The following is a 27,750-nucleotide window of genomic DNA, read 5'->3' on the forward strand; positions in this document are numbered from 1 at the left end:
CAATTAAGAAAAAATAACTGGCAGAATTTGTTGCCAATGATAACATTTGAGCTTTCAGGCCAGGCACGGTGGCTCACACCTGTAATCCCAGCACTTTGGGAGGCCGAGGCGGGCAGATCACTTAAGGTCGGGAGTTCCACGTTGACCAGCCTGGCCAACATGGTGAAACCCTGTCTCTACTGAAAATACAAAAATTAGCCAGGCATGGTGGCACATGCCTGTAATCCCAGCTACTCGGGAGGCTGAGACAGGAGAATCGCTTGAACCCAGGAGACTCCATCTCAAAAAAAGAGCTGGGCACAGTGGCTCACGTCTGTAATCCCAGTACTTTGGAAGGCCAAGGTGGGTGGATCATTTGAGGTCAGGAATTCGAGACCAGATTGACCTACATAGTGAAACCCCGTTTCTACTAAAATACAAAAATTAGCCAGGCATGGTGGCGAGCACCTATAATCCCAGCTACTCAGGAGGCTGAGGCAGGAGACTCGCTTGTACCCAGAGGGCAGAGGTTGCAGTGAACCGAGATCGCGCCACTGCACTCTAGGCTGGGTGACAGAGCAAGATTCCCTCTCAAAAAATAAAAAAAAGAAATTTGAGCTTTCAATTAAAAATTAAGATATTGGAAAGCTTCTGTTTGCCATTATGAGCTTCACAACTTTCTAATACTTAGAAACTGCTGATGAGATTGGTAACAACACTAGCAGATATAATTTACAGCCTGGTGCTGTGACTCACGCTTGTATTCCAGCACTTTGGGAGGCTGGGGAGGGAATATCACTTGAGGCCAGGATTTCAAGACCAGCCTGGGCAACAAAGCAAGATTCCATCTCTATAAAAAATAAAAAATTAGATGGGCATGGTGGCACGCATCTGTAGTCCTAGCTACCTGGAAGGCTGAGTGGGAGAACTCCTTGAGCCCAGGAGTTCAAGGTTATAGTGAAGTGTGATGATAACACTGCACTCCAGCCTAGGTGACAGAGCAAGACGCTATCTCTAAAAACAAAAATTAATTAATTAAAAACAACATATAATTAATTAAAAACAAAAACAATTTATATTAGATAATAAAAAGTGTCAATATAAAGAAGATCTATAAACTTCAGTGAACCAATATTATCAATTCATATGTTACAAAATTAAACATGATTTTAAAAAATCCATTCAACATTCAAGTCAGACCAATGAATTTTTTTATTTTGTTTTGTTTTTTTTCTGAGACAGGGTCTTGTTCTGTTACCCTGCCTGGAACCCACTGTTGCAATCATGGCTCACTGCAGCCTCGACCTCTCAGGCTCAAGAGATCCTCCTACCTCAGCCTCCCAAGTAGGTGGGACTACAGGCACATGTCACCACACTTGGCTAATTTTTAAAGTTTTTTGTAGCGAGGAGGTCTCACTATGTTGCCCTGGCTGGTCTTGAACTCCTGGCCTCAAGCAATCCTCCTGCCTGGGCCTCCCAAAGTGCTGGGATTACAGGTGTGAGCCACCATCCCCAGCCAGACCAATGAATTTTAACCTAACAGAGCCGTAAGAGTTCATTGAAGTTTTCAGATTACACTTTGCAAGTAATCTTTAGGAAACGATCATCTTCTGAGTCTTGGTGCAACATCAAAGAATATCCACGATTAATTGAATGTGCTATTAAAAGATTTCTTAAAATACTTCTCCCTTTTCAAATTACATATTTATGTGAGGCCAAATTTTCTTTATACACTTCAAACAAAAACAATGTATGGCAATAGACTTAATCCAGAAAAGTAGATGAGAGAATCCAGCTGTCCTCTATGATAGACATTACAAAGATTGCAATGCCACTCTTCTCACTAATTTTTTTTTGTTTTTAATAAAAAAGTACTATTCATGTTTACATGAGTTTATTAATGTTATTTTTAAGTGAATAAATATTTTTAAATTTCTGAATTTTAATTTCTAATATGTAAATGACGATAGATGTAACTCTATATAAATAAATGCTCTCAGAAGGGTCCTCAAAATTTTTTAGAGTATAAAGGCTACTCAGACCAAAACACTTGAGGACTGCTGTTCTATAAACTCTATATGACTTTAAACAGCACAACATAGCACTGCACATTGGCATTTTACTTGATAATGTTCAAGTGTTATTGTAGCATGTAAGTTGTTACAATAAGCACTCTATTTGAAGATTTTAAATTACAATCTCAATTTCTTTAATAGATACAATACTATTCAGGTTATTTATTACTTCTTGAGTTAGCAGTGGTACTTTGTGTCTTTCAGAAAATTCATCTATTTCATTTAAGTTGTTAAATTTATGGGCACAAAGTTATTCATAATATTGCCATTATGCCTTTGATATTAATAGTAGCACTGCCATACAGACATATAATGTGAGTTACAGCTGTAATTTTAAATTTTCTAATATTTCTAAAGTTTAAAAAGTAAAAAGAAACAGTCATAATCTTAATAATATAGTGCATTTAAAATACATATTATCATTTCAACATGTACTCAATATAAAAAATTTCCCAAGATTTTTACATTCTTTTTTTCATATTGTCTTCAAAATCTGGTTGCACTCCATGGTGAAACCCCATCTCTACTAAAAATAAAAAAATTAGCCAGGCATGGTGGCGCACGCCTGTAATCCCAGCTACTCAGGAGGCTGAGGCACAAGAATCACTTGAATCCAGGAGGCGGAGGTTGCAGTGAGCCAAAATCACACCACTGCACTCCAGCCTGGGTGACAGAGTGAGACTCCGCCTCAAAAAAAAAAAAAAAATCCAGTTGCACTCATAGCATATCTCAATTTGAACTAACCACATTTCAAGTGCTCAACAGCTACATGTGGCTAGTGGCTACTACATATTGGATAGCACAAATCTACAGATCTATAGTGATGGCCCACCTCTCTTTCATTCTCTGTGTTAGTAATTTGTGTCTTCTCTTTACTGATCAACCACGATAGATATTTACTAATTTTATTGATCTTTTCTTTTCTTTTGAGATGGAGTCTTGCTCTGTTGCCCAGGCTGGCGTGCAGTGACGTGATCTCAGCTCACTGCAACCTCCACCTCCTGGGTTCAAGTGAGTTTCCTGCCTCAGTCTCCTGAGTAGCTGGGATTACAGGCACGTGCCACCACACCCAGCTAATTTTTGTATTTTTGTAGAGACAGGGTTTCACCATGTTGGCCAGGCTGGTCTTGAACTCCTGACCTCAAGTGATCTGCCCATTTCAGCCTCCCAAAGTGCTGGGATTATAGACGTGAGCCACTGTGCCTGGCCTTACTGATCTTTTCAAAGAACCAGCTTTTGGTCTCATTGACTTTCTCTACAGGTTTTCTGTTGTCAATTTTATTGACTTTTGCTCTGTATTATTTCCTTCCTTCTATTTGCTTGGGGTTTAGTTTTCTCTTTTTCTAGTCTGCCATAGCAGAAGCTTGGATAATAGATTTGAAACCTTTTTTAACAAAGTCATTTAATGCTATAAAGTGTCCTCTAAGCACCACTTTAGCTACATTCTACAAATTCAAGAATGACTTTAATAGTGTTAATAAAAAATCCAAAATATTAATCAACAGGGTAATCACATGCACAAAGTCAAATTCTTACCAACTGAGTTTTCATCATCTTCTAGGATGTGACTTCGATGTCTAGGACGACCTGAAGCCATCATGAGGTCTTCATCATCCTCATCATCATTTATAATCCCTTTTGAAAAAGAAGGGATCTCAACTGCATTGTCATTTAGAAAATCACCAGCATTACTCATATCATCTCCATCAAAAAGATCATTATAATCCTTTTCCACTCTGCTAGATACCTTGAACAAATTAATACAAATTATAAAGTAAAAGTGAATGATTTAGAAAAACTCAATTACTAAAAAGGTAAACTTTTAATATGCACCTATAAATTCTACCAAGCAGCAAACTCACTGAACAGATAAGAATAATTAGTAAATGTATTCATGAGAATTGTATTTATATTTACACAATAAGACCCAGTCCTTATTTCAAATGCCTTGTAGTCTGGGGATGGGATGGGAGTATAGGGACCGACATGTAAACAAATACTGTATATGCCAAAACATAAAATAAGATTTTATTCCTCAGAAATCATTCCCCAGAAAAGAAGTCATATTAATATGATAAAGTCCCTATAAAGTCTCTCATATTGTAAGACGTCTCTCATTTACTTTTATTTTGAACAAAATACTACATAAGATACATTTTCTTTATATTATCTCAGTTAAAGTTAGTGTTTTGATACTTATAAAAATAAAGTGATAGAACCAATAGAAAAACAAAGAAGGCAAAGAAATTCTACAAAAAGCCCCGGCATGGTGGCTCACACCTGTAATCTCAGCACTTTGGGAAGCCGAAGCAGGTGGATGGCTTGAGCTCAGGAGTTCGAGACCAGCCTGGACAACATGATGAAACCTCATCTCCACAAAAAATTAGCCAGGCATGGTGGCATGTGTCTATAGTCCCAGCTACCTGGGAGGCTGAGGTAGGAGGGTCACCTGAACCTGGAAGGTCAGGGCTGCAGTGAGCCATGATCTCACCACTGCACTCCAGCCTGGGTGACAGAGTGAGACCCTGTCCCAAAATAAATAAATTTTTAGATCATTTTATAAAGTGAAATGGTAAGCAGATACACTGCAAAGATCCCAAGTTACTCCTATAGGATGAATAAAAACTGTACAAATGTTAAGCCAATGGAAATTTATAGTTTGGTATAAAAGTCTAATGAGAACACCATTAACAGATTAAAAAGTATTATATCATAAACCTTTTATTTTCATTTATTTATTTTTTGACAGAGTAGAGTCTCGCTCTGTCGCAAGGCTGGAGTGCAGTGGCGTGATCTCGGCTCACTGCAACCTCCGCCTCCCGCGTTCAAGCGATTCTCCTGCCTCAGTCTCCCAAGTAGCTGGGACTATAGGCGCACACCACCATGCCCAGCTAATTTTTGTATTTTTAGTAGAGATGGGGTTTCACCATGTTGGCCAGGATGGTCTTGATCTCTTGACCTCGTGATCCACCCGCCTCGGACTCCCAAAGTGCTGGGATTACAGACGTGAGCCACAGCGCCCAGCCCTTTTTTTTTTTTTGACACAGTCTCACCCTGTCACCCAGGCTGGAGTGCAGTGGCGTGATCTTGGCTCACTGCAAACTCCATCTCCCAGGCTCAAGTGATTTTCCTGCCTCAGCCTCCTCAGTACCTGGGTTTACAGGCCTACACAACCACACCTGGCTAATTTTTGTATTTTCAGTAGAGACGGAGTTTCACCATGTTGGCCAGGCTATTCTTGAACTCCTGACCTCAGGTGATAAATCCACCTCGGCCTCCAAAATTTCCAGGATTGTAGGCATTAGCCACCGTACCCAGACCCTCATAAACCTTTTAAATGGAAGTTAACATAATTGTGCTCTGAAAACTGATGTTTAATAAAATGAGATGAAAAAGTGTTTCTAAATCCATACATTGAAAAATACTTGATATGAGTAAATTAATAACTAAGTGCTATAAGAAGATATTTAACCATTCCATTTATAGTCCTAAAAGTTGATGTACTCAAGCTGACAAAAAATTGTTTTTGGATTTTCTTATTAAAAAAAATGGGGAGGCCGGGCGTGGTGGCTCATGCCTGTAATTCCAGCACTTTGGGAGGCCGAGGTGGGCAGATTGCGAGATCAGGAGATCGAGACTATCCTGGCTGACACAGTGAAACACCGTCTCTACTAAAAATTCAAAAATTAGCCAGGCGTGGTGGCACAAGCCTGTAATCCCAGCTACTCAGGAGGCTGAGGCAGGAGAATCACTTGAACCCGGGAAGTGGAGGTTGCAGTGAGCTGAGATCGTACCATTGCACTCCAGCTTGGGCAACAAGAGCGGAACTCCGTCTCAAAAAAAAAAAAAAATGGGGAGGCCAGGCATGGTGGCCCATGCCTGTAACCCTAGCACTTTGGGAGGCTGCGGCGGGTGGATTACCTGAGGTCAGGAATTCAAGACCAGCCTGGCCAACATGGTGAAACCCCGTCTCTACTAAAAATACAAAAAATTAGCTGGGTGTGGTGGTGGGTGCCTGTTATCCTAGCTACTTGGGAGGCTGAGGCAGGAGAATCGCTTCAACCCAGGAGGCGGAGGTTCCGGGGAGCCACCATTGCACTCTAGCCTGGGCAACAGAAGGAGACTTTGCCTCAAAGAAAAAAAAATTTTTTAATGGGGGACTGTGCCTCATATTTATGATGAAGGCGATAAAATGTTCACAGGTGTGAAATTAGCCCAGCTAATTTTTGTATTTTTAGTAGAGACGGGGTTTTGTCATGTTGGCCAGGCTGGTCTTGAACTCCTGACCTCAGGTGATCCACCGGCCTCAGCCTCCCAAAGTGCTGGGATTACAGCCGTGAGCCACCGCACCCAGCCAAAATTTTTTTTCTTAATTCACTTTTTGTTTTTACCAATGTTACACATGCATATATATTAGTTGGGCAGTTTTACAAGGAGTGCTATGAAAACAGCCCTCTCCACAGCCCCAACTTACTTCTCTACAGAATAAATCTTTCCAGCTCTTTTAGTTGTTTCTTTGCTACTTCTTCCATACCTGTAAATCATATTCTAGTAGAATTTTTTTTTCACTTTTAATTATTGTGTTTAATAGATCCTATTAACTTCCATCTATGGCAGATGAGGATCTGGTACCCTTTCGCAACCACCCCAACCACCATGCTTGCATGTACACTATTCTCCGATCCCAATTCTCCCAATATAGATAGATATATCCTCCTTGTGGTTCAATCAATATACAGTATTTAGGTTATTAAGATCATGTAAATGCTATTCATGGCTGAATAATAAAAATAATAGCCAACACTTATAAAGTATGCCAAACTTATGAAGTGTGCTAGACACTGTTCTAACTATATATAATTCACTTAATCCTCCCAATAACCCCAAGTGGTTGGCATTATTCCTATCTTTTTACACATATAGTATATTATGAACACTTTTCCTTTCTTTTACAACTTTTTGTTTTCCCTGGAGTTAAGAAACTCTCTCTTTACATCTTTTTTCTTAGACAAATTCCCCAAAGATGATTTTTCCAATCTTCTGCCTGAAACACATAAGAATGGCTGACAATGTTCTGGGAACCTAGTAGAAGTGAGATGGTCATTTCAACATTCCAGTATCTAATCTTTCATTTAATCCTCTGTTTTCAGTATAGTATTTCACCCTTACCCAAGACCACTCAACTGTAACCAGTGTCCCTAGACCAAGGACAGTCTATTTCATCTTTTTCTAAAAAAACAAATCTCCAACATTCTGCCAGAATGCACGTGAAGATGGGGGAGGGCAGGTACCCAGCTTTGAACACAGACGTTGAGACTAGAAGACTCTAAGTGCTTATTAAATCACCTCTCCTGTTTCAGCCCCACTTTTAGAAGCACCTAGTGCTACCAAATTCTGAATCTCTGGAGATTCAGTGAGGCAAACTGAGTAGCACCTCAACTTCCAGAAACTACAGTTTTAGAATTCAACTTTTTGAGAAGCTGAAGTGAGTTTCTCATCATCCTTCTATTTTCTAGCCTCCACTTTTTTATTTTTTAGATGGGGTCTCACTGTCATCCAGGCTGTGGCACAATCACGGCTTGCTGTAGCCTCAACCTCCTGGGCTCTAGTGATCCTCCCACCTCAGCCTTCTGAGTAGGAGCATGAAACTACAGGCACACACCACCACACTTGCCTAATTTTTATTTTTTTATTTTTTGTAGAGATGGGGTCCCACCATGTTGCCCAGGCTGATCTCAAACTCCTGGGCTCAAGCAATCCTCCCAAAGTGTTGGGATAACAGGTGTGAGCCACTGCAGCAGAGCTCAAAATTATTTTTATAATCATCCCTTCAACTGTCTTCTTTAACCTTACGGGATTATGCATTTAAGAAAATACCTTTAGTATAGTTTTTGTGGGGGTTTCAGGAGGGACAGATATAAATGCACGTATTAAGTCTGCAATCTGTAACCAGAAGTCTAAACTAAGACTTTAATATAAATAGGTACATCTGACAGGCAGGGTGAATAATGAACAAAAGCAAGAAGGTATAAAACAAGGTGCCTGTTTAAAGTTGCTCAGTAAAGCTGTTTGGCTAAGCAGAGGAGGTGTATAGGTAGTTCTAAGAGTTAAGGCTAATTCAGAGTAGAAACAGTTTGCAGGCCAAACTGAGACCTGATACAAAATAGTATTTAACGAAAGGTATTCCTTGGAAAGGCATTATATGGAGAGAAAAAAGTTTCCTAGTAAAATACACTTGGGAGACATCAGGTTGAACAAGTAAGAAGTTTTCTTACTATAGATTACTACTCAGCATCAACTATAGTAACATGAAAGGTAATTTTCCAAGAAAGTAAGGCAGTTTGTGGTGTCTTCCAAATCCATATGATCACAGAAACATTTTGAAGAAACTGTTGTACCATACTCCCTTTTACCTTACTGCTTGATGTCTTTCCACTGGGGTCACAAACATTGTCTAGAAGCCCTAGATTTCCTTCCGCATCAGTAAACGATATTCGACCACAAGTAGGATGCCATGCCAGACCACAAATTGCATAACCTTTCTCATGTTTCACCCTAAAAATTAAGAAGTAGGTTCTAAAAATACTGTCAAGAAAAATATAAACTGTACATTTCTTTAGGTAAATTTTAGTTAGGAAAGAATAAATGACTTTTGACAATATAAATAATATAAATTTAATTATATTTTCATTCTGACAATCTGATGGCAAATTTGAAATGTTTCAAAATAAAACAAATACAAAACTAATAGAGATGAGCAAAGAAGAGACAAAAGATACACTAAATCATACCTTTCCATGCAGTCTTTGGTTTCCACATTCCAAACTATAATTAGACCATTAATACTACCTGCAGCTAAATATTGCCCACAGGGAGACCAGGTTACTATATTGAGGGTCTGTAAAGAAAAACAGTTAATAAATAATGATTTTGTAAAATTTCAAACTAAATACTCATTTTATTACCAAATTTAATTTTCTTTTCTTTTTTTTCAAGAATTTGGAGGGCAATCAACCAAATTCAAATTTTTATATCCCTGTTCTATATTATTTCTAATTATATTCGATACAAGACAAAGTTTGCCTATTTTCTAACCTTACTTTTCAATAACATTCAAGTATCACTACCAGCTATTACTTTATCATGAAAAAATTATACTGGCACAATTTTATTTTATTTTTAGAGTCTGGGTCTTGCTCTGCCACCTAGGCTGCAGTGCAGTGGCACCATCATTACTCACTGCAACTTTCAACTCTTAAGCTCGAGCAATCCTCCTGCCTCAGCCTCCCAGGTAGCTAGGTCTACAGGCATGCACCACCACACCTGGCTAATTTTTTAGTATTTTTTGTAGAGATGGAGTCTTCTTTTGGTGCCCAAGTTGGTTTCGGATTCCTGGCCTCAAGCAATCCTCCTGCCTCAGCCTTTCAAAGTGCTGGGATTACAGGCATGAGCCACTGTGCCCAGCCACTGGCACAATTTTCAAAGCAAAACCTAAAAAATGTTATTATCCTAGAAAGAAAGACAATTCAAGACATCCTCTTAGCATTCACAATCAAGATGAAGAAAACTAGTAAGTGAAGTGAACTGTAGTAAGCCATTGCTGACCTACTGGGCTTACGTTTCCTTAACTGTAAACATCTGTGCATGTAAGAGAACGAGAAAACAGACCAACCACCTCTCTTGCTCTAAAATTTCAGAGTCCATGATCACAAGTCTCAGTGAAACTCACTTAACAATAAAGGCTAACTACTGATCATTTTAGAACAACTTGTTCTAATACTATGCAAGGGTTAAATCTGACTTCTTATAACAAAGACCTATTTAGTATCCAGTTATTGATCAAATGAAGAAAGGATGAGCTGTTAGAAGATGGACCACATACAACAGCCAGGAGTTGTTTTCCGTTCCAATAACATTTAACTGCAACTATATTCAGGCAAACTATGCACTAACTGCTCCTTATAGCCCACTGAAAATGTCACTTTATAAAACCTACCTGAGAGATGAAATTATCTGAAAGATCAAATTGATGACTCCAAGATTCTCTTCTATATAGCTTAACAGATTTTTCCACAGGAATTGCCAGTAACTATTAGAAAAGATAAACAACTTAAACAAAAGTTTACATTAAATTGAATTTGAAGAAGGAAAAAGGCACAAAATTCATTCAGATAAATTTACAAGACATAAAAGCAAATTAGTTTTTATTGTTTCTGTTTTTAAGAGACGGTGACTCACTATGTTGCCCAGGTTGGTCTCTAACTTCTGGGTTAAACGGATCTTCCTGGTTCAGCCTCCTAAGTAGCTGGGACTACAGGCATACACCACTGTGCCAGACACAAATCTGTATTTTAACTGGCAACTAATGAAACTCAGAACATTACTTAAAACTTCAATAAGCAAAAAATAGGAGATAATTTGTCATGGGAAGAGAAAAAAATAAAGGTGATCACTCTATTGCTTGCACCCAAAAAATGGAGAACTTGTAATTACTAGTACTTTTACTATGATTACTTTTTTTTCCCCCAAGAGACAGTCTTGCTCTGTCACCCAGGCTGGAGTGCAGTGGTGTGATCATAGCTCACTGAGCCTCAAACTCCTGGGGTCAAAGGATCCTCCTGCTTCAGCCTCCCAAATAGCTAGGACTACAGCCCAACTAATTTTCTTCCTGTTTTTTGTAGAGATGGAGTCTCACTGTGTTGCTCAAGCTGATACTGAACTCCAGCCTCAAGTGATCCTCCTGCCTCAGCCTCCCAAAGTGCTGAGATTACAGCATGAGACACTATGCCTGACCTTCAATACTACTTCTTAAGGAATCTAGGCCCTTCTAATTTAAAAATTCCTCCCATTTGTTGGAGGAAAATAAAGACAGAATCCTTCAAATATCTTGAAAAACAAGAAATGTATCTTCTTATGCATTAGTCTAAAGAAACTGATTAGTAGAAAAAATAAAGCTGTGTATTCTTTCCATGATTATCCAAAAAAGGATTAGTAACATATAATAAAAACTTTATTTTAAATAATTTTTAAATTAGATTTTTTTGTAAGCAAAGAAAAAAAAATACATACTACATTTCCTTGAGCTCAATTATCACTTTAATCTAGAATGTACATTGTTAAAAGTTCACATGGCCTGGGTGTGGTAGCTCAGGCCTATAATCTCAGCACTTTGGGAGGCTGAGACAGGCAGATCACTAGAGCTCAGGAGTTTGAGACTAGCCTGAGCAACATAATGAGACCCTGTCTCTACAAAAAATAAAAAAATTAGCCAGACATTTTGGGCGCGTGCTTCTAGTCCCAGCTACTCAGGTGGGGGGCTGAGGTGGGAGGATGAACTGAGTCCAGGAGGCAGAGGTTGCAGTGAATCGTGATCATGCCACTGCACTCCAGCCTGGGCAACAGAGTGAGACCATGTCTCAAAAAAAAAGGAAAGAAAAAATAATTTTAAAAGTCAATTGTGTATATATACATATATACACAAAAGAAAGAAAAACAAACTATATATTTATATATATATAGTTGTCCAGGCTGGAGAGAAGTAGTGCCATCTCGGCTCACTGCAACCTCCGCCTCCCAGGTTCAAGCAATTCTCCTGCCTCAGCCTCTCAAGTAGCTGGGACTACAGGCACACACCACCACGCCTGGCTAATTTTTGTATTTTCAGTAGAGACGGGGTCTTATCATGTTGGCCAGGCTGGTCTTGAACTCCTGACCTCAGGGGATCCACTCGCCTCAGCCTCCCAAAGTGCTGGGATTATAGGCGTGAGCCACTGTGCCCGGCCACCAACTGTATATATTTTATGTACACTGTCTGCTCATGTCTTTACTCATCTTTCTAATGGGTTTTTATTGATTTGTAAGAATACTTTGCACACTATGGAAATTGGCTCTTTTATTGTTTCAAACTTTCTTCCCCAGTTTGTCATTTATACTGTGACTGTAATATTTTGTATCATGCAAAACTATTTACGTTTTATACGATCTACTTTAATTTTATTTCCTGAAAAATTTCAAAATAGAAAAGTTGAAATAATAATATAGTAAATACCTATATATAGACTCATCATGTGGAAGCAAGCTTCCAAGATGGTCCTCAAAGATTCCCAGTTCCTAGTATTCATATCCTTGTGCTAATACATTTGCTAAATCTCCTTTTCTCTACCTTTATTATACACTAACTTTCCATATACATTTGGTTTTATTTATCTCTTTAACAGGTATGTGTCTATTCATAACTCAATAGCAAACTTTTAATTCTCATAACTTTTATTATCTGAATTATTTGCATCACTTTTCTTTTTCAAAACTTTTCATTTTCCACATGGACTTTCCCTTTTTTTTAGAAACCAATGTTTATTTTCTTTTTTTGAGATAGAGTCTCACTCTATCACCTGGGCCAGAGTGCAGTATTGTGATCTCGGCTCACTGCAACCTCTGCCTCCCAGGTTCAAGTAATTCTTATGCCTGAGACTCCCAAGTAACTGGGATTACAGGCATGTGCCAACATGCCCAGCAAATTTCTATATTTTTAGTAGAGACAGGGTTTCGCCATGTTGCCCAAGCTGGTCTTGAACTCGTGGCCTCAACTGATCCACCTGCCTCAGCCTCCCATAGTGCTGGGATTATGGGCATGAGCCAGCGAGCCCGACCCAATGTTTATTTTTCATCAGCCTTATTTCCATGTTGCTTAAGAGCCTGTGCAAGAACAGCTTTAGATCACTCAGTGGTTGTTCCTATGCATTCAGTGGTCTGAGCAGTGGGGAGCCGCAGACCAGTCTTCCGTGGCAGGCTGAGCACTCCAGTTTTCAGGAAGGAATTGCTAAATAGGCACAGAGGGCACCTGCACACCATCAGACCAGTCTGCAACCTCAGTTTGAGGAGCACTGAACTCAGGAGCTGGAGCAGTCCATTCACCCTGAAATTCCTCCTTGGTCACAGCCTTTTCAGCAGCAGGCTGCTCTTCTTTTTCACTCTCTTCAGGAATACTGTAGAAGTAGAGATCAGGCATGACCTCCCACAGGAAATGGTGCCATGCAGGCGAACTTCCTGGATCGGCATCCACCACATCAATCCCACTTAGTAAGCTCCCTTGTTGTTGCATGGGATGGTACTGTCCACATAACACAGAGGAAAATCTGTGTGACAGAGCAATGGTAGGTAGGTTAACATAAGATGCCTCTGTGAGAGGCTGGTGATCAGCACTGGGATTAGTCACCATAAGAAGCTGTGGCTCCTAAAAGGCTGCCTGGATCTGGTTAATGAAAGTTCCAGGAGTGAAGCAGCCAGCAATTGGAGTGACTCCAGTGGCAGCAGCAAACTTCAGCATGGCCCTCGGACCAGTATTCCTGGATGATATGACACTGACATTGACAGGGTTTTCAACAGCAACAATGGCACAAGCTCCCAGCAGATGCTTCTCCCAGGTCCTCTTCAGATTTATGATGTAGATGCCGACACTTTTCCTTTTATAGATGTACTGTTCCATCTGGAAGACAAAGCTGGTGCTACCTAAGTGGGTTCCTGCTGCAAGGAACTTAAGGACATCCTCCTCCTTCATTTGCAGGACATCGAGGTTCCAGACATTGTGAAAGTTTCCCTTTAAGTTACGATGGGAATCCAGAACAACATCATAAGGATCCTTCCCTGGGTAGTGCGGAAAGCCCTCATGGGCTTTAGAATCAGCTCAATTTGGTCCTCCTAGACATCTTATTGGTACTGTATTTTATTTTGTTTTCTTTTTCCTTAGAGCATTCAGATGAGACATTTTATTTTTAAGGCAGGGTTTTGCTCTGTTGCCTAGGCTGGAGTACAGTGACAAGATCATAGCCCACTGCAGCCTTAATCTCCTGGGCTCAAGTAATACTCCTGCCTCAGCCTCCCAAGTAGATGGGACTACAGGAATATGCCACCACACCTGGCTAATTTTCATTTTTTTGTGGAGATGAGGTCTTGCTATGTTGCCCAGGCTGGTGTCAAACTCCTGAGCTCAAGCGGTCCTCCTGCCTCAGCCTCCCAAAGTGCTGGGATTACAGGCGTGAGCCACCACACATAGCCTGTTGTTTTATATGTGAATGTTATCAAAACTATAGATTAATTTAGGGAAGAACTGATATCTTTATTTATATCAAATAATTCCTTTCTAAGAATATATGTTTCTATTTATCCAAGTCTTCTTTTACTTCTCTTGGTAGCTTGTTAAAAGTTTCTTTATATAGATCTTTCACACCTCTTGTACATTTAACCTGTTACTGTATCTTTTTCAATTTAAAAGTAAATGCATTATTTTTCCTACATGCTTTCTAAATGGCTATTGTTTGTATACAGGATAACAATCCTGTATTTGTATAACAATCCTGTATACAAACAATTTTGCTTCCAGTTACCTTACTAAATTTTCTTATTAGTAGTAATGATTTTCTTCCCCAGTTGATTTTCTTGGGATTTACTCATATACAAACATTTCATTTGCAAATAATGAACATTCTCTTTCTTCCTTTCAAATTTCTCATATCTTTCTGTTGTCTAACTGTATCAGTTAGTACCTCCAAAATGTTAGGTACTAACGGTGAGAATGGACACAATAAGACTGTCTCCAGAGTTGTTCCATTAAGCATGAATGTGAAGAAAAATATAAAATTAATTCATTCATGCAAAATTTATACTTCAAAATGAATCTTGAAAAAGTTCAAATGTTTCTTAAAGCATTTCAATACTAATTATTTGGCTTGGTACTCTAAAATTTATAATCCAAATTTTTAAAAAGTTAATTAAAAAAACTACTCTTACACTCAAAGTTGAAAAGGACTGAATAAAACAAAAGTTAAAAATAAGAATCATGCCAGGCACGGTGGCTCACGCCTGTAATACTAGCATTTTGGGAGGCTGAGGCGCATGGATTGCCTGAGCTCAGGAGTTCGAGACCAGCCTGGGCAACACGATGAAACCTCCTCTCTACTAAAAATACAAAAAATTAGCCAGGCATGGCAGCGTGCACCTGTAATCCCAGCTACTTGGGAGGCTGAGGCAGGAGAATTGCTAGAACCTGGGAGGCAGGGGTTGCAGTGAGCCGAGATCGCGCCACTGCACTCCAGCATGGGAGACAGAGTGAGACTCCGTCTCTAATTAAAAAAAAAGAAAAGAAAAATAAGAATCACTTACCTTCCCACTTTTTGGCTGCCAAGCAAGTCTGCAGATTGATTTTGCATTTATCACATCGTTGCATTTTTGTAGCAGCGGCCAACTAATAGCACATGTCTAATTGGTAAAAAAAGAAAATTTCTTTCCTTTATGAAAATTCCCCCCCAAAAATATAGGCAGAACTGAATATATTTAAAGGTTCTTCAAATTAATATATACCTCAGAAAAATGCAACTTAATGCACCTTAATTATAATACCTGATATACCTAAACTGCTTTAAGTCCTTCAAAGGTATGAAGAGTACAAATCTTAAATAACTAGAGTACTTTCTGTGCAGAATAAACAAATGATATACTCATTGAATAATCATATACACATACGCAAAACCCCAATATGTGAAATTCTTAGAATGACTACAAAAATAAAACTTCAAAGGTCTACTACAAAATGTTAAAGTGTCAAAGTCGCTTCTTTTAAATAGCTCAAGAATGAAGGGAAGGAACTGTGGATATTAAGGCATATTTGTGGAGGATATTTCTCTAGTCCATTACATTCATATTCTCTCTAGAAATGCCAAGCCATCTCTGATTGCCTTGGGCAGACTTAACTGTTCCCTCTGTCAATCTGGAGAACACCTTATTTCGTACCTCCTTTAAAACATTTATTAGGCTGCATTTGAATAAATTGTATATGTGACTCTCCAAATCAAATGTGACCCATAATTTTTTATCCCCAACCATCTAACCCAAGGCCCAACGCATGGTCATTACGTTGTAAATACAAAATAACTGAATTTATTCCCTTCATTTACAAAACTTAAAAAGTTAAATATAAGATTATCATTCCCCTTGTGATTAGGTAAAAGTGCAATTAGTCTTCAACGTATTTATTTGGCACTAGAGTACTGTGGACTTTGATCACAAAAACAGTATTTAATGGTACCAAAGAAACAAATTCCAAAGAAAAGCAATTATTAATTTGGCCCAGTAATACAACATATAACAATGTATTACAGAAATGGGCAAAAAACTTTAAATTGCTGAGTTTACCTGATCTGAAATTTGCCACACTCTGACAGATCCATCACAACTAGCTGATGCCTGCAGGAATAAACAATACATTTCTCTATAGTCATAGCCATAATACTAAATGGAAAGTGGTTCAATTAATTAAATCAAAAAGCCCTTTTATCAACTGGGTGAAATTTCCTGCTAACTCTTACTGAATAAAACAAAGGTTGAAAAGCTAGAGTTAGCAGAAAATTTTTTAGAGAGTTAGTAGGAAATATATTTTTAAACATATTCAGGAAAAACACAAAAAGAGAAGGAAAAAATAATTACCAGAAAGATGTCCTTAGGATCAAAGGAAAGACTTAAAACAGGGGCATCATGTCCTCGAAATGTTTTCTGTTGGCTGCTATCCATCACATCCACAATTTTGACTAGAAAATCACTAAGAACAAAAAGAGTAACGCAAATGAATAAATGCTAACACAAAGGCCTCTCCTAAAAGCTATGATCCAAATATTTCTTTTTTTTTTTTTTTTTTTGAGATGGAGTCTCACTCTGTCACCCAGGCTGGAGCGCAGTGGTGCGATCTCAACTGCAACCTCCGCCTCCCAGGTTCAAGCGATTCTCCTGCCTCAGCCTCCCAAGTAGCTGGGATTACAGGTGTGCACCACCATGCCCAGCTAATTTTTGTATTTTTAGTAGAGATGGGGTTTCACCATGTTGGTCAGGCTGGTCTTGAACTCCCAACCTCGTGATCCGCCCACCTCAGCCTCCCAAAGTGCTGGGATTACAGGCATGAGCCACCACGCCTGTCCAAGTATTTCAAAATCACAAAATCTTTATAGCAACTTATAAAATTTGGCACCCAAATTTAATGGCTTACCTTTTAGTTTTGCTCTATAAATATGCTGAAAACACAAGTCAAGATTTCCCATTATGCTAAAATACAAACACTTCCTAAATGGCTTCTATAGTTACATCTTAAGCTTCTATTATTTGCTAATCTAATTATAGCTACAACCATTTTTAAAAGTACTATACCTTTCACTTCACCTCAGCAATTCAACCAACTATATTGTTTTCCTATGACAAAGAAGCATCAAGAGAAACTCCAAAATATTCTGACTGTACAGTCCAAGTTCTAAGTAAAATAATATTTTTTTTTGGAGACAGAGTTTCACTCTTGTTGCCCAGGCTGGAATGCAATGGCGTGATCTCAGCTCACTGCAACCTCTGTCTCCCGGGTTCAAGCAATTCTCCTACCTCAGCCTCCCGAGTAGCCGGAATTATAGGCACCCACTACTACGCCCAGCTCATTTTTGTATTTTTAATAGAGATGAGGTTTCACTGTGTTGGCCAGGCTGGTCTTGAACTCCTGACCTCAGGTGATCTGCCCACCTTGGCCTCCCAAAGGGCTGGGATTACAGGCATGAGCCACCACGCCAGCCCTAAAATAATTTTTTAAAATTTTCCATCAAGTTATGCTTTCAGTATTATAAAATAGGCCATCTGCAGAGCAGTATATTCCTTTTTTTTTTTTTTTTTTTTGAGACAGAGTCTCACTCTGTCGCCTAGGCTGGAGTGCAGTGGCACCATCTTGGCTCACTGCAACCTCTGCCTCCTGGGTTCAAGTGATTCTCCTGCCTCAGCTTCCTGAGTAGCTGGGATTACAGGCACCCGCCACCACACCCAGCTAATTTTTTGTATTAGTAGAGATGGGGTTTTGCCATGTTGGCCAAGCTGGTCTTGAACTCCTGAGCTCAGGTGATCTGCCCGCCTTGGCCTCCCAAAGTGCTGGGATTACAGGTGTGAGCCACCACACCCGGCCAAAGCAATATATTTCAATTCAAAAAGAAGCCCAAGTTTGTCCTCAAAAGCCTTTACTAGATAAAAGAATATATGAAGAAACAACAAACAACAAAAAATTAAGTCACAGTCCTGAAAACATTACCCTAAAACAAATAAACAAGGCCTTTTGTTCTAACATTATTTCCTTTTCTGATGTCAAAGAGCCTTACCTAGATCCAGCAGCAATTTTAGTACCATCCCCATTAAAGACCACATGGTTTGCATTTGTAGTGAAGCGAGTCAATATACCATCTGGAACTCCTTCAGGAAATGTGTGGACTTGAATAGTATTATTAGAAACTGCAGTGACCAATTTTCCATTCTAAAAGAAAAATTAAGGTAAGAAACATTAGCAAAACAAATCCAAATGACTGGGAGTCTCTCCATGGTTAAAAATCCGGTAAAAAACAAAAAACCTTAAAAATCTAGTTCATATCAAGAGAAAAATTATCACTAAATGTACAACTTTGCTGGAATGTGCATTAGCAAGAAAAATTTGCTAGCTTTAGAAAAATTAATTCTACCTTCAGCAGCCTATCTTTTAGCCTCTAATTTTTCTTTTACTTCTGGTAAGAAAAATGTTTGAATAGTACTTCTGTGGATCCTAAGTGTTATAAAAATGAAGGAGACTCAAGAGAGCTTTTCAGAGAAAACAGAGCTAGTCTCAAAATGAGGAGAAGGCATGGCCACAATGGCCACTGCCCTATGTTTCCACAACAAAATCATTACATGTCTTTTTAGAGTAAAGTCTAAATGCAGAATCCATGCCAGAGACTGCAGTGACATACCTGCAAGGCAAGGAATGTTGAGGATTGCCACACCACCAGAACCCAGAAGATTCGAATGGAACATATTCTCCCTCAGAGCCTTGGGAAGAGGCAACCATGATGACACCCTGATTTCAGACTTCTTGCCTTCTGAACTGTGAGATAATTTTCTGTTGTTTTAAGCCACCAAGTTTGTGGCAATTTGTTACAGCAGCCTTAGTAAACTAATATAAGACCATGTTTACTTTTTCCTCCTTTACAGTCTTCTTCATATACAAAGGCAGTACATGCTCACTGAACAGAAAAAAATGACAATATGAAAGTATTGGGGCTGGGTGTGGTGGTTCACACCTGTAATCCCAGCACTCTGGGAGGCCGAGGCGGGTGGATCACGTGAGGTCAGGAGTTCGAGACCAGCCTAGCCAACATGGTGAAACCCCATCTCTACTAAAATTACAGAAAAATTAGCCAGGCATGGTGGTGGGCAGCCAGCTGTTTGGGAGGCTGAGGGAGAAAAATCACCTGAACCCAGGGGGCGGCAGTTGCAGTGAGCTGAGACCGTGCCATTGCACTCCAGCCTAGGCAACAGGAGTGAAACTGTATCAAAAAAAAGTATCCTGAGCAGAGGGTGAGTTCCTTATTTTATGAATTAATCTCCATTAACATTTTACGGTTAAGTCTTCTTAATTTTGTTATATTCATGTGTGTATATATATGTATTTATTTATTTTAACAAACATAAGACTACACTATATTAACTGTTCTGAATCTCATTTTTTTGACTTATTGTAAACTTATTTTCAACTTATTATAAATATATTTTCTGATGAAAATAGATACCCTACTTTTATAATGGCTGCATAGTATTCCATTATATGGCTCTACCAAAATTTATAAAATAACTTCTCAATTGAAAGACCCTTCAATTGTTTCTAACATTTGCTATTGTTATGAATTGTGCTTTTACTATCCTTTTCCACATAAACTTGAAAATAGCCAGAAATGACTGTGTACATTCTAATTTTAATACACGGTATCAATTTGCTGTAAAAAAAAAAAAAGTTTCTCACTTATGTATCCAGCCACTGTGTATGATAATACTTACTTCTCAAAGCCCTTGGGAATTAGCAATAGTTTTGGGATTAGCAATATTTTTCATCCTTGCCAATCTTATGGGGAAAAAAAATCCAATTTTAAAATTTGCACTTCTTTGCTTACTAGTAAGATTTAGCTTACATTTAATATATGTTGGTCATTTACGTTTTTTCGTCTGGGAATGCATTTTCCAATTATATATGATCATTTTAAAAAGAATATCTAAACACCATCTTATCTACCTTAAATGCACCTGGGTTTGGAAAAAATATGAATTCTGTGGAAAGATTTTTCTACGTAAACACAATACACTCAAGTTAAAAGTCATCACAAATAAAAAGCTTAGGGATTTATAGATACTTAATTTCCAAAGTCCTTCTGAATAAGTCTTCTTTCTCCAAGTAACCTACATCTCATTCCCATATTTGCGTTACACAAAACATCAGAAACATATATGAATATATATTGGGAAAGTTAATGAAACATTCCCTTTTTCTAGAACAATTCCTTAAGTTATCTGAATCAGTAGGTGTTTTAGTCTGTTCTATACTGCTATAAGAATCCCACAGACCGGGTAATTTACAATGAACAGAAATTTATTGTCTCATGATTCTGAAGGCTGGACACTACAAGATTGAGGGGTTGGCATCTGGCAAGGGTCTTCTTATTGCATCATTCCATCTTGGAAAGGTAAAGAGAGGGCAAGAGGGACAGCAAGAGGATCAAACTTACCCTTTTATGATGAATCCAATCCTGAGATGGTGGCATCAATCCAATCATGAGGCCAGAGCCCTCACGGTCTCATTACTTCTCAGTAGACCCCACCTCCCACCACTGTTATGTTGAGGATTAAGTTTCCAACACATGCTTTTAGGGGAACACATTCAAATCATAGCAGTGAGCTAAAAACACTGCTGAGTTTCCCCTTAAAGGAAAAAAGGGAACATTTAAACCTTTCTTGGAAGTATTATTTTCCTGCATTTATTTTAATTGGTTAGCCATTCATGTCCATTAATCACTTTTAATAAACCACAAATTTTGGGGTGGTCAGGTATGGTGGCATGCACCTACAGTCCTAGCTGCCCAGGAGGCTGAACTGGGAGGACTGCTTGAGCCCAGGAGTTTGAGACCAGTCTGAGCACCATGGCAAGATCCCGTTTCAAAAAAAAAAAAAAAAAAAAATTGGTGGGGCAAGTTATGGTATTATCATGCATTTTAAAATATTATTTCATGAGATTAAAAAAAGTATATCTATATTCAAAAATATTTTTCACATCCCATCTCAAAAAAAAATGGTAGGGCAAGTTACAGCATTATCATACATTTAAAAATATTATTTCATGAGATAAACAAAGGTGTATCTATATTCAAAAATATTTTTTCACTCAAGCATAAAAATCACATGCCAGTATCATTTCATATCAATTGATATAACTGTTTTTACTACCTTCAAAGCACATGAATATGCCTTTTCTCCAACATTAATGAACTTAGGATCATCATCATCCAAGTCTTCCCAAATCCTCACATCACCATCACTTCCACAAGTCACAATAAAACTGTGAAGAAAAGACACAAATTAAAGTCATCAGGCATGGTGCCTCATGCCTATAATGCTAGCACTTTGGGAGTACAAAGTGGGAGGATTGCTTGAGGCCAGGAGTTCAAGACTAGCCTGGATAATACAGAGAGACCTAGTCTCTACAAAAATTAAAAAATTAGCCAGGCATGGTTATATGTACCTGTAGTACCAGCTACTTGGGAGGCTGCAGTGGGAAGATAACTTGAGCCTGGGAGGTCAAGGCTGCAATGAACCATGATGGCACCACTGCACTCCAGCCTGGGCAACAGAGCAAGACTCTATCTCAAGGAAAAAAAAAGTCACCTAGTTTCATATACATTAGTTTTTTGGAATGCTACCTCTATATTTACCACTTTTTCATGAAATGAAGACATTAGCCAGTATTTTTTCTCATTTTATGCACATAAACCTTAAAAAAAAGTGCTAATTTCCTTCTATAAAATGAAAGATGAGTTTAATACTCTAGTTCTTCTATGGCATAAAATTATAAAATTTTGAGGCAGGGTCTCATTCTGTTGCCTAGGCAGTATCATGATTATAGCTCTCTACACCCTCCGCCTCCCAGGCTCAAGTGATCAACCCACTTCAGCTCCCCAGGTCGCTGGGACTACAGGCACATGCCACCATGCCTGGCTAATTTATTTTTTGGAGAGACAGGGGGTCCCTACATTGCCCAGGCTGGTCTTGAGCTCCTGGGCTCAAGGGATCTGCCTGTCTTGACCTCCCAAAGTCAAGGGATTACAGACACGAGTCACCATGCTTGGCCAGCATAAAATTATTTATTTGTAAGAATGTAAGAAAGATGGGTATATAATCCGCAACAATAGGGACCGTATCTTCCTTGCCCACTATTGTATCCCTAGCACCAAACAGTCTCTGACAGAAACCTTAATAAATGTTTGTTGAATTAATAAATGAATAGATGTGTGAGCTCAACTATCCAAACGTGTTTCAAATAGCCATCTGTATCTATCATAACTTGTTTTAAACTTCTTATCTTCCAAATGCTTTTACTCATTTAGTATGTGTCCTATCTACACACATACAAAAAAAGCAAATAAAAACACAAAATATATATAATAAAATAGAAAAATAACATATAATAAATAGCAAAAAGAAATCTATATAAAGAGCTGTGGATGTTCAAAAGAAAAAGATTAATTCTCACCTGGGAAAAATCAAAAAGGTTCATAAGAAAGATGGTATTTATACTGCGAAGTCAAAGAACAAGTAGGACTAGATATGCTAAGACTGGTGACAAGGGCAGTTCCAGAGAAAACCACATGAACCAAAATATAGTTAATACAGCACGGGGGAGTTTACCTGGAGCAGACAAGCCAGGAAAGGAAAACAAAAATGAAGTCTAGGTCACCTATTTAGAATAACCTTAATGCCAGAGTAAGGTGGTTAGGCTCCCTTCTATAGGGAGTAGATAGGAGGACCATAAGTCTCAGTTTGCCTGGGATACTCCTGGTTTATGTGTCCAATTGGCCTGGCATTTGTCCAGGAATTTTCACTTTAAAACATACTAGTATTAGTTGCATCAAAATTGGCTAGGGTGGAGCCTGACCAACATGGCAAAACCCCGACTCTACTAAAAATACAAACATTAGTCAGACATAGTGGTGTGCACACCTGTAATCCCAGCTACTTCAGAGGCTGAGGCATGAGAATCGTTTGAACCCAGGAGGCAGAGGATGCAGTGAGCCGAGATCGCACTACTATAGCCTGAGAAACAGAGCACGACACTGTCTCAAAAAAAAAAAAAAAAAAAAAGGCTAGGGTGGGTTTGGCAGACCTCTTCTTTGTACTTCCAGCTTCTGCCATGGTCTCATTTAGTAACATAACACACATAACACATGGCTAAATCTGTAAAATGACTAGTGATAAGCTATCTCCCCTTTCCCTACCCTTTCCTGATGCAATGTAACTAACAAATCCTTTCGGGGACAACATGTGAGGCAGTCAATAAAAAACGGAATGGATTCAGACATAAGACCCTAGGGATAGCTACTTCTTTCAGTCCCAATGGTGATGAGAAAAGTATTTCACATTTTTGTTCCGATGGAATTCTTTTTGTTTTTGTTTTTGTTTTTGAGACACAGTCTCACTCTGTCGCCCAGGCTGAAGTGCAGTGGTGCTATCACAGCTCACTGCAACCTCTGCCTCCTGGGTTCAAGTGATTCTCCTGCCTCAGCCTCCCAAGTAGCTGGGACTGCAGGTGTAGGCCACCACACCCAGCTAATCTTTGTGTTTTTAGTAGAGACAGGGTTTCACCATGTTGGCCAGGCTGGTCTCGAACTCCTGACCTCAGGTGATCCACCCACCTCGGCCTCTCAAAGTGCTGGGATTACAGGCATGAGCCACCACACCCAGCCCCAGTGGGCTTCTTGGTATATCAGCAGATGCACTGGAGGAGATGTACAAAGTTACAGGTGCCAGTTGGTGGGACCAATGGAAAATCATAGTGAAATATAGTGGAATTAATAAGAAATAAAGGCAGAAAATAGAGTTAAGCAGTCTTCTAAAGAGCTTTTAGAGTAGTCTGAATGTTTTTCTAAATGGTTTTGTCCTTTATTGTATCAAATAACTAACTACATACTAATTTTATTGATTGCTATGCTTTTGAAATTTTTGGAAAAAAATAAAAACCAACACAACCCTTTCAGTGGCAATGAGCTAAAAAAGTATATCAAGTACATATTTAATAAAAGATTAAATACTAAATTTCTTCTTCTCAGGAAAGTTGATAATGAAAATATAACTTGAATAAAATGTTAGTTGACGTTTACCACGGGGCTATAGTGATACTATAGTGATAACACCAACCACAGGAAAATTAGAAGAGAAAAAAGTCCCGAAGAAGCATCAGTATCTATTCAAGTTAGTAGTTATCTTGAGAAGGCTACCTAAAAACTGATTCTACTCCTGCAGAAGGTGAGTTTATATCTTGTGAAGCATGATTCTTCCTAAGAACTCAGTGCTCTCCAAAACAACTTTCTGAGGTGATGAAAATGGTCTATACCTGGTACTGAGCAACTGAAATGTGGCTAATGTGACAGACAAACTGACTTTTTAATGAAGTTAACCTTAATTGATTTAAATCTACATTGCTGCATGTGGCTAGTAGCTACTGTATTGGACAGTGCAGCATTAAAAGAAATGTCAGTTGTTCTAAAATAATTTTGTTCATTTTTCATTCCAAGTTTTCTGGTGCAAGCATAAAAAGCAAAGTGACTGTTAATGGGTTCTCTCCATTATCAAAAGAACTTTCAGATGAAATCAGGTGCGTTCAGGGTGGTATGGTCATAGACAGCAAAAGAACTTTCAAAAACAGTTAAATGATAAAAGTATTATATCAATGTCATCAGGAGTTTTAAATAGAAAATCACCTGTATTAATTCCAATCATAGTTTAGTCTACTCTTCAGTTCATGGAAACAAAGTAAATCTTCTGAAAGTTCATTCTGCTGAAAGTGAAATATCTGACATCATTGGGGATTCTATCTAAATTTATTTGAAAAGTTCAACACTAATGATAAAATTCTTAATTTTTAGAGTAATACAAATACAAACTTTGGCAGGAAAATAGAGTTCAGCAGTACTGTGAAAGAAGTGCTTTTAGAGTAGTCTAAACATTCTTCTAAACGGTTTTATCTTTTATTGTATCAAATAACTACATATTAATTTTATTGTTTTCTACAGTGCTGTAGGAAAAATCAATATTCTTTTTTTTTCTTTTTGAAACAGGGTCTTGCTCTGTTGCCCAGGCTGGAGTGCAGTGGCACAATCTCGGGTCACTGCAACCTCCACTTCCCAGGTTCAAGTGATTCTCCTGCCTCAGCCTCCCAAGTAGCTAGTATTACAGGCACGCACCACCCACACCTGGCTAAATTTTGTATTTTCAGTAGAGTTGGGGTTTCACCATGTTGGCCAGGCTGGTCTTGAACTCCTGACCTCAAGTGATACGCCTACCTCAGCCTTCCAAAGTGCTGGAATTACAGACATAAGCCACTGCACCCGGCCAGAAAAATCAATGTTCTTACTATATTAGGAAATCTGTGAAACACAAAAGTACTTGAATTTGGAATTATAATTCATGATTCTAGCCAAATGAGCTGCAAGATAACATGTCAACAAAAAAGAAGACATACTTGTCAAATTTTCAGATTTTATTTATATCTAGAATTGCTGAACAACAGAATTTTTGAAAAAAATATGTTTTGTTTCTGTTTTTGTTGCCCAGGCTGGAGTGCAGTGGCCCTACCATGGCTCACTGCAGCCTTGACCTGGGCTTAAGCAATCCTCCCACCTCAGCTGCACAGAAATCAATGTGATATACACAAAAACTACTAGACCTCCTGGCCTCAAGCAACCCTCCCACCTCAGCAGCGCACAAACCAATGTTAATTAAATACACAAAAAATACTAGCATTGCAGGACATACTTTCTCCCTCTGCTTGGAGTGATTAGGTTTTTAAAATCTTCAAGCCTTTGAAGAGCGACCCTGTAAAACAACCTAAGTGTCCTACTGTAATAATGGTATTATTATTATTATTATTATTATTATTAGAAACAAGTCCTCTAAATCTTAGTTGCATTTAGTTGAAAACAGACATCTTTAATCAAAGCATTAAACTTACGCTTTTGAAGCTTTTAGTGAAATGCAATTCATGAAAACAAAACTTATACACTGGAAGACACTGAAATTTATCCCTACAAAAGCAAATAAGAATTGAACAAATTGTACATGAAAAGCTGAAATGGTGAATGATTTCATTTTAAAATTCTGTAACTGTACTTTGGAATATCTTGACTTATGGGAAGAATCTTTTGATAGAACTCCTATTTTTAATTGTATAAATTTATGTTCTGTGCCAGAATGAAATAAAAGAGTAGGCTTAAAATCTGTGAAACATCCAAAAGAATCATAGACAACTTAATGAATTTTGTCCTTAAAAACAGTGAAGACCCTATTATTGAAGAAGGGTACCCTGAATGGAGATAAAAAGACAGAACCTATAAAAATACTGAGGCTGAAGTATTTACCCATTTCAATTAAAACAAACTCTTAAAAATTATGACTCTCCCAGCTAGTAGAATTTGCTGAGCCTGCGAAGTACCTTAGAACCTAACATTTTTCTCATTAAAAAATGTAATAGTCTAGCCCAGGCATGGTGGCTCAGGCCTGTAATCCCAGCACTTTGGGAGGCTGAAGCTGGCGGATCACCTGAGGTGGGAATTCGAGACCAGCCTGACCAACAATGGAGAAACCCCATCTCTACTAAAAATACTAAATTATCCAGGCGTGGTGGTGGGTGCCTGTAATCCCAGCTACTTGGGAGGCTGAGGCAGGAGAATTGCTTGAACCTGGGAGACAGAGGTTGCAGTGGGCCGAGATGGTGCCATTGCACTCCAGCCTGGGCAACAAGAGTGAAACTTTGACTCAAAAAAAAAAAAAAGAAAGAAAAAAGAATTGAAGATCTAACTTCAAATTTATTCAGCATAGAATGCAACTCTAAACAAGGCTACAGCTAATTTTATGAGAAAAAATAACACTGTATTAAAAATATATTCTTCAGAAAAATATCAGCAATACCATGGGACAGACAGGCTAAGAAACTGATTAAAGGACATAAATATGTACCAGAAATGATTATCCTACATATGTTAACATTTACATCACATGTTTAATGTTTGGATAATCAATGTAAATAAATATTTTTATTTGTTTCTTGGGTAAACTGGGTAAGTTGTTAATTTACATAGTCCTAGAAAATTATACCTTTGTTTCAAATTTTCAAAACTGTTGGCACAAGGGTGTCAATGTATTCACGTATTTTGAAGCCTTTATTGTATCTTTTTTATCTCTAATATTATTTTATTTGTGCCTTCTCTTTTTTGATTCATGACTCTTGCTAAAGCTTTGTTCTACTAGGTTCTACCCCCAATAAACCAGATTTTAGTTATAAGATGTATGGGATTTACTTTAAAATAATAAAGAGTAAGGCTGGGTGTGGTGGCTTATGCCTGTAACCCCAGCATTTTGGGAGGCCAAGGCTGGTGGATCAATTGAGGTCAGGAGTTCAAGACTAGCCTGACCAACATGACGAAACCTCGTCTCTACTAAAAATACAAAAATTAGCCAGCTGTTGTGGAGGGCATCTGTGATCCCAGCTACTTGTGAGGCTGAGCAGAGAGAATCACTTGAACCTAGGAGGCGGAGGTTACAGTGAGCCGAGATCGTGCCATTGCAC

At 38.5% G+C, this 27,750-nt stretch overlaps 1 protein-coding gene across 6 annotated transcripts in view; it reads right to left on the reverse strand.

Moving 5' to 3' along the window:
- WDHD1 (WD repeat and HMG-box DNA binding protein 1) overlaps positions 1-27,750 on the reverse strand; it is an 85,005-nt gene that overhangs the window by 50,839 nt on the left and 6,416 nt on the right. For 4 of the 6 annotated variants that reach the window (XM_054448511.2, XM_054448514.2, XM_054448512.2 and 1 more), the window contains 9 exons: positions 21,360-21,471; positions 18,221-18,372; positions 16,533-16,644; positions 16,242-16,292; positions 15,213-15,308; positions 10,051-10,143; positions 8,846-8,952; positions 8,468-8,609; positions 3,591-3,801 (listed from right to left, as the gene is read on the reverse strand). In XM_054448511.2, the coding sequence (XP_054304486.1) occupies positions 3,591-3,801; positions 8,468-8,609; positions 8,846-8,952; positions 10,051-10,143; positions 15,213-15,308; positions 16,242-16,292; positions 16,533-16,644; positions 18,221-18,372; positions 21,360-21,471 (1,076 nt within the window). The remainder of the gene's footprint in view (positions 1-3,590; positions 3,802-8,467; positions 8,610-8,845; positions 8,953-10,050; positions 10,144-15,212; positions 15,309-16,241; positions 16,293-16,532; positions 16,645-18,220; positions 18,373-21,359; positions 21,472-27,750) is intronic. The other 2 variants (XM_063651610.1, XM_054448513.2) reach the window with 1 other exon arrangement.

Source organism: Pongo pygmaeus, chromosome 15, assembly GCF_028885625.2.
Source record: "Pongo pygmaeus isolate AG05252 chromosome 15, NHGRI_mPonPyg2-v2.0_pri, whole genome shotgun sequence".
Classification (NCBI taxonomy): Eukaryota; Metazoa; Chordata; class Mammalia; order Primates; family Hominidae; genus Pongo; species Pongo pygmaeus.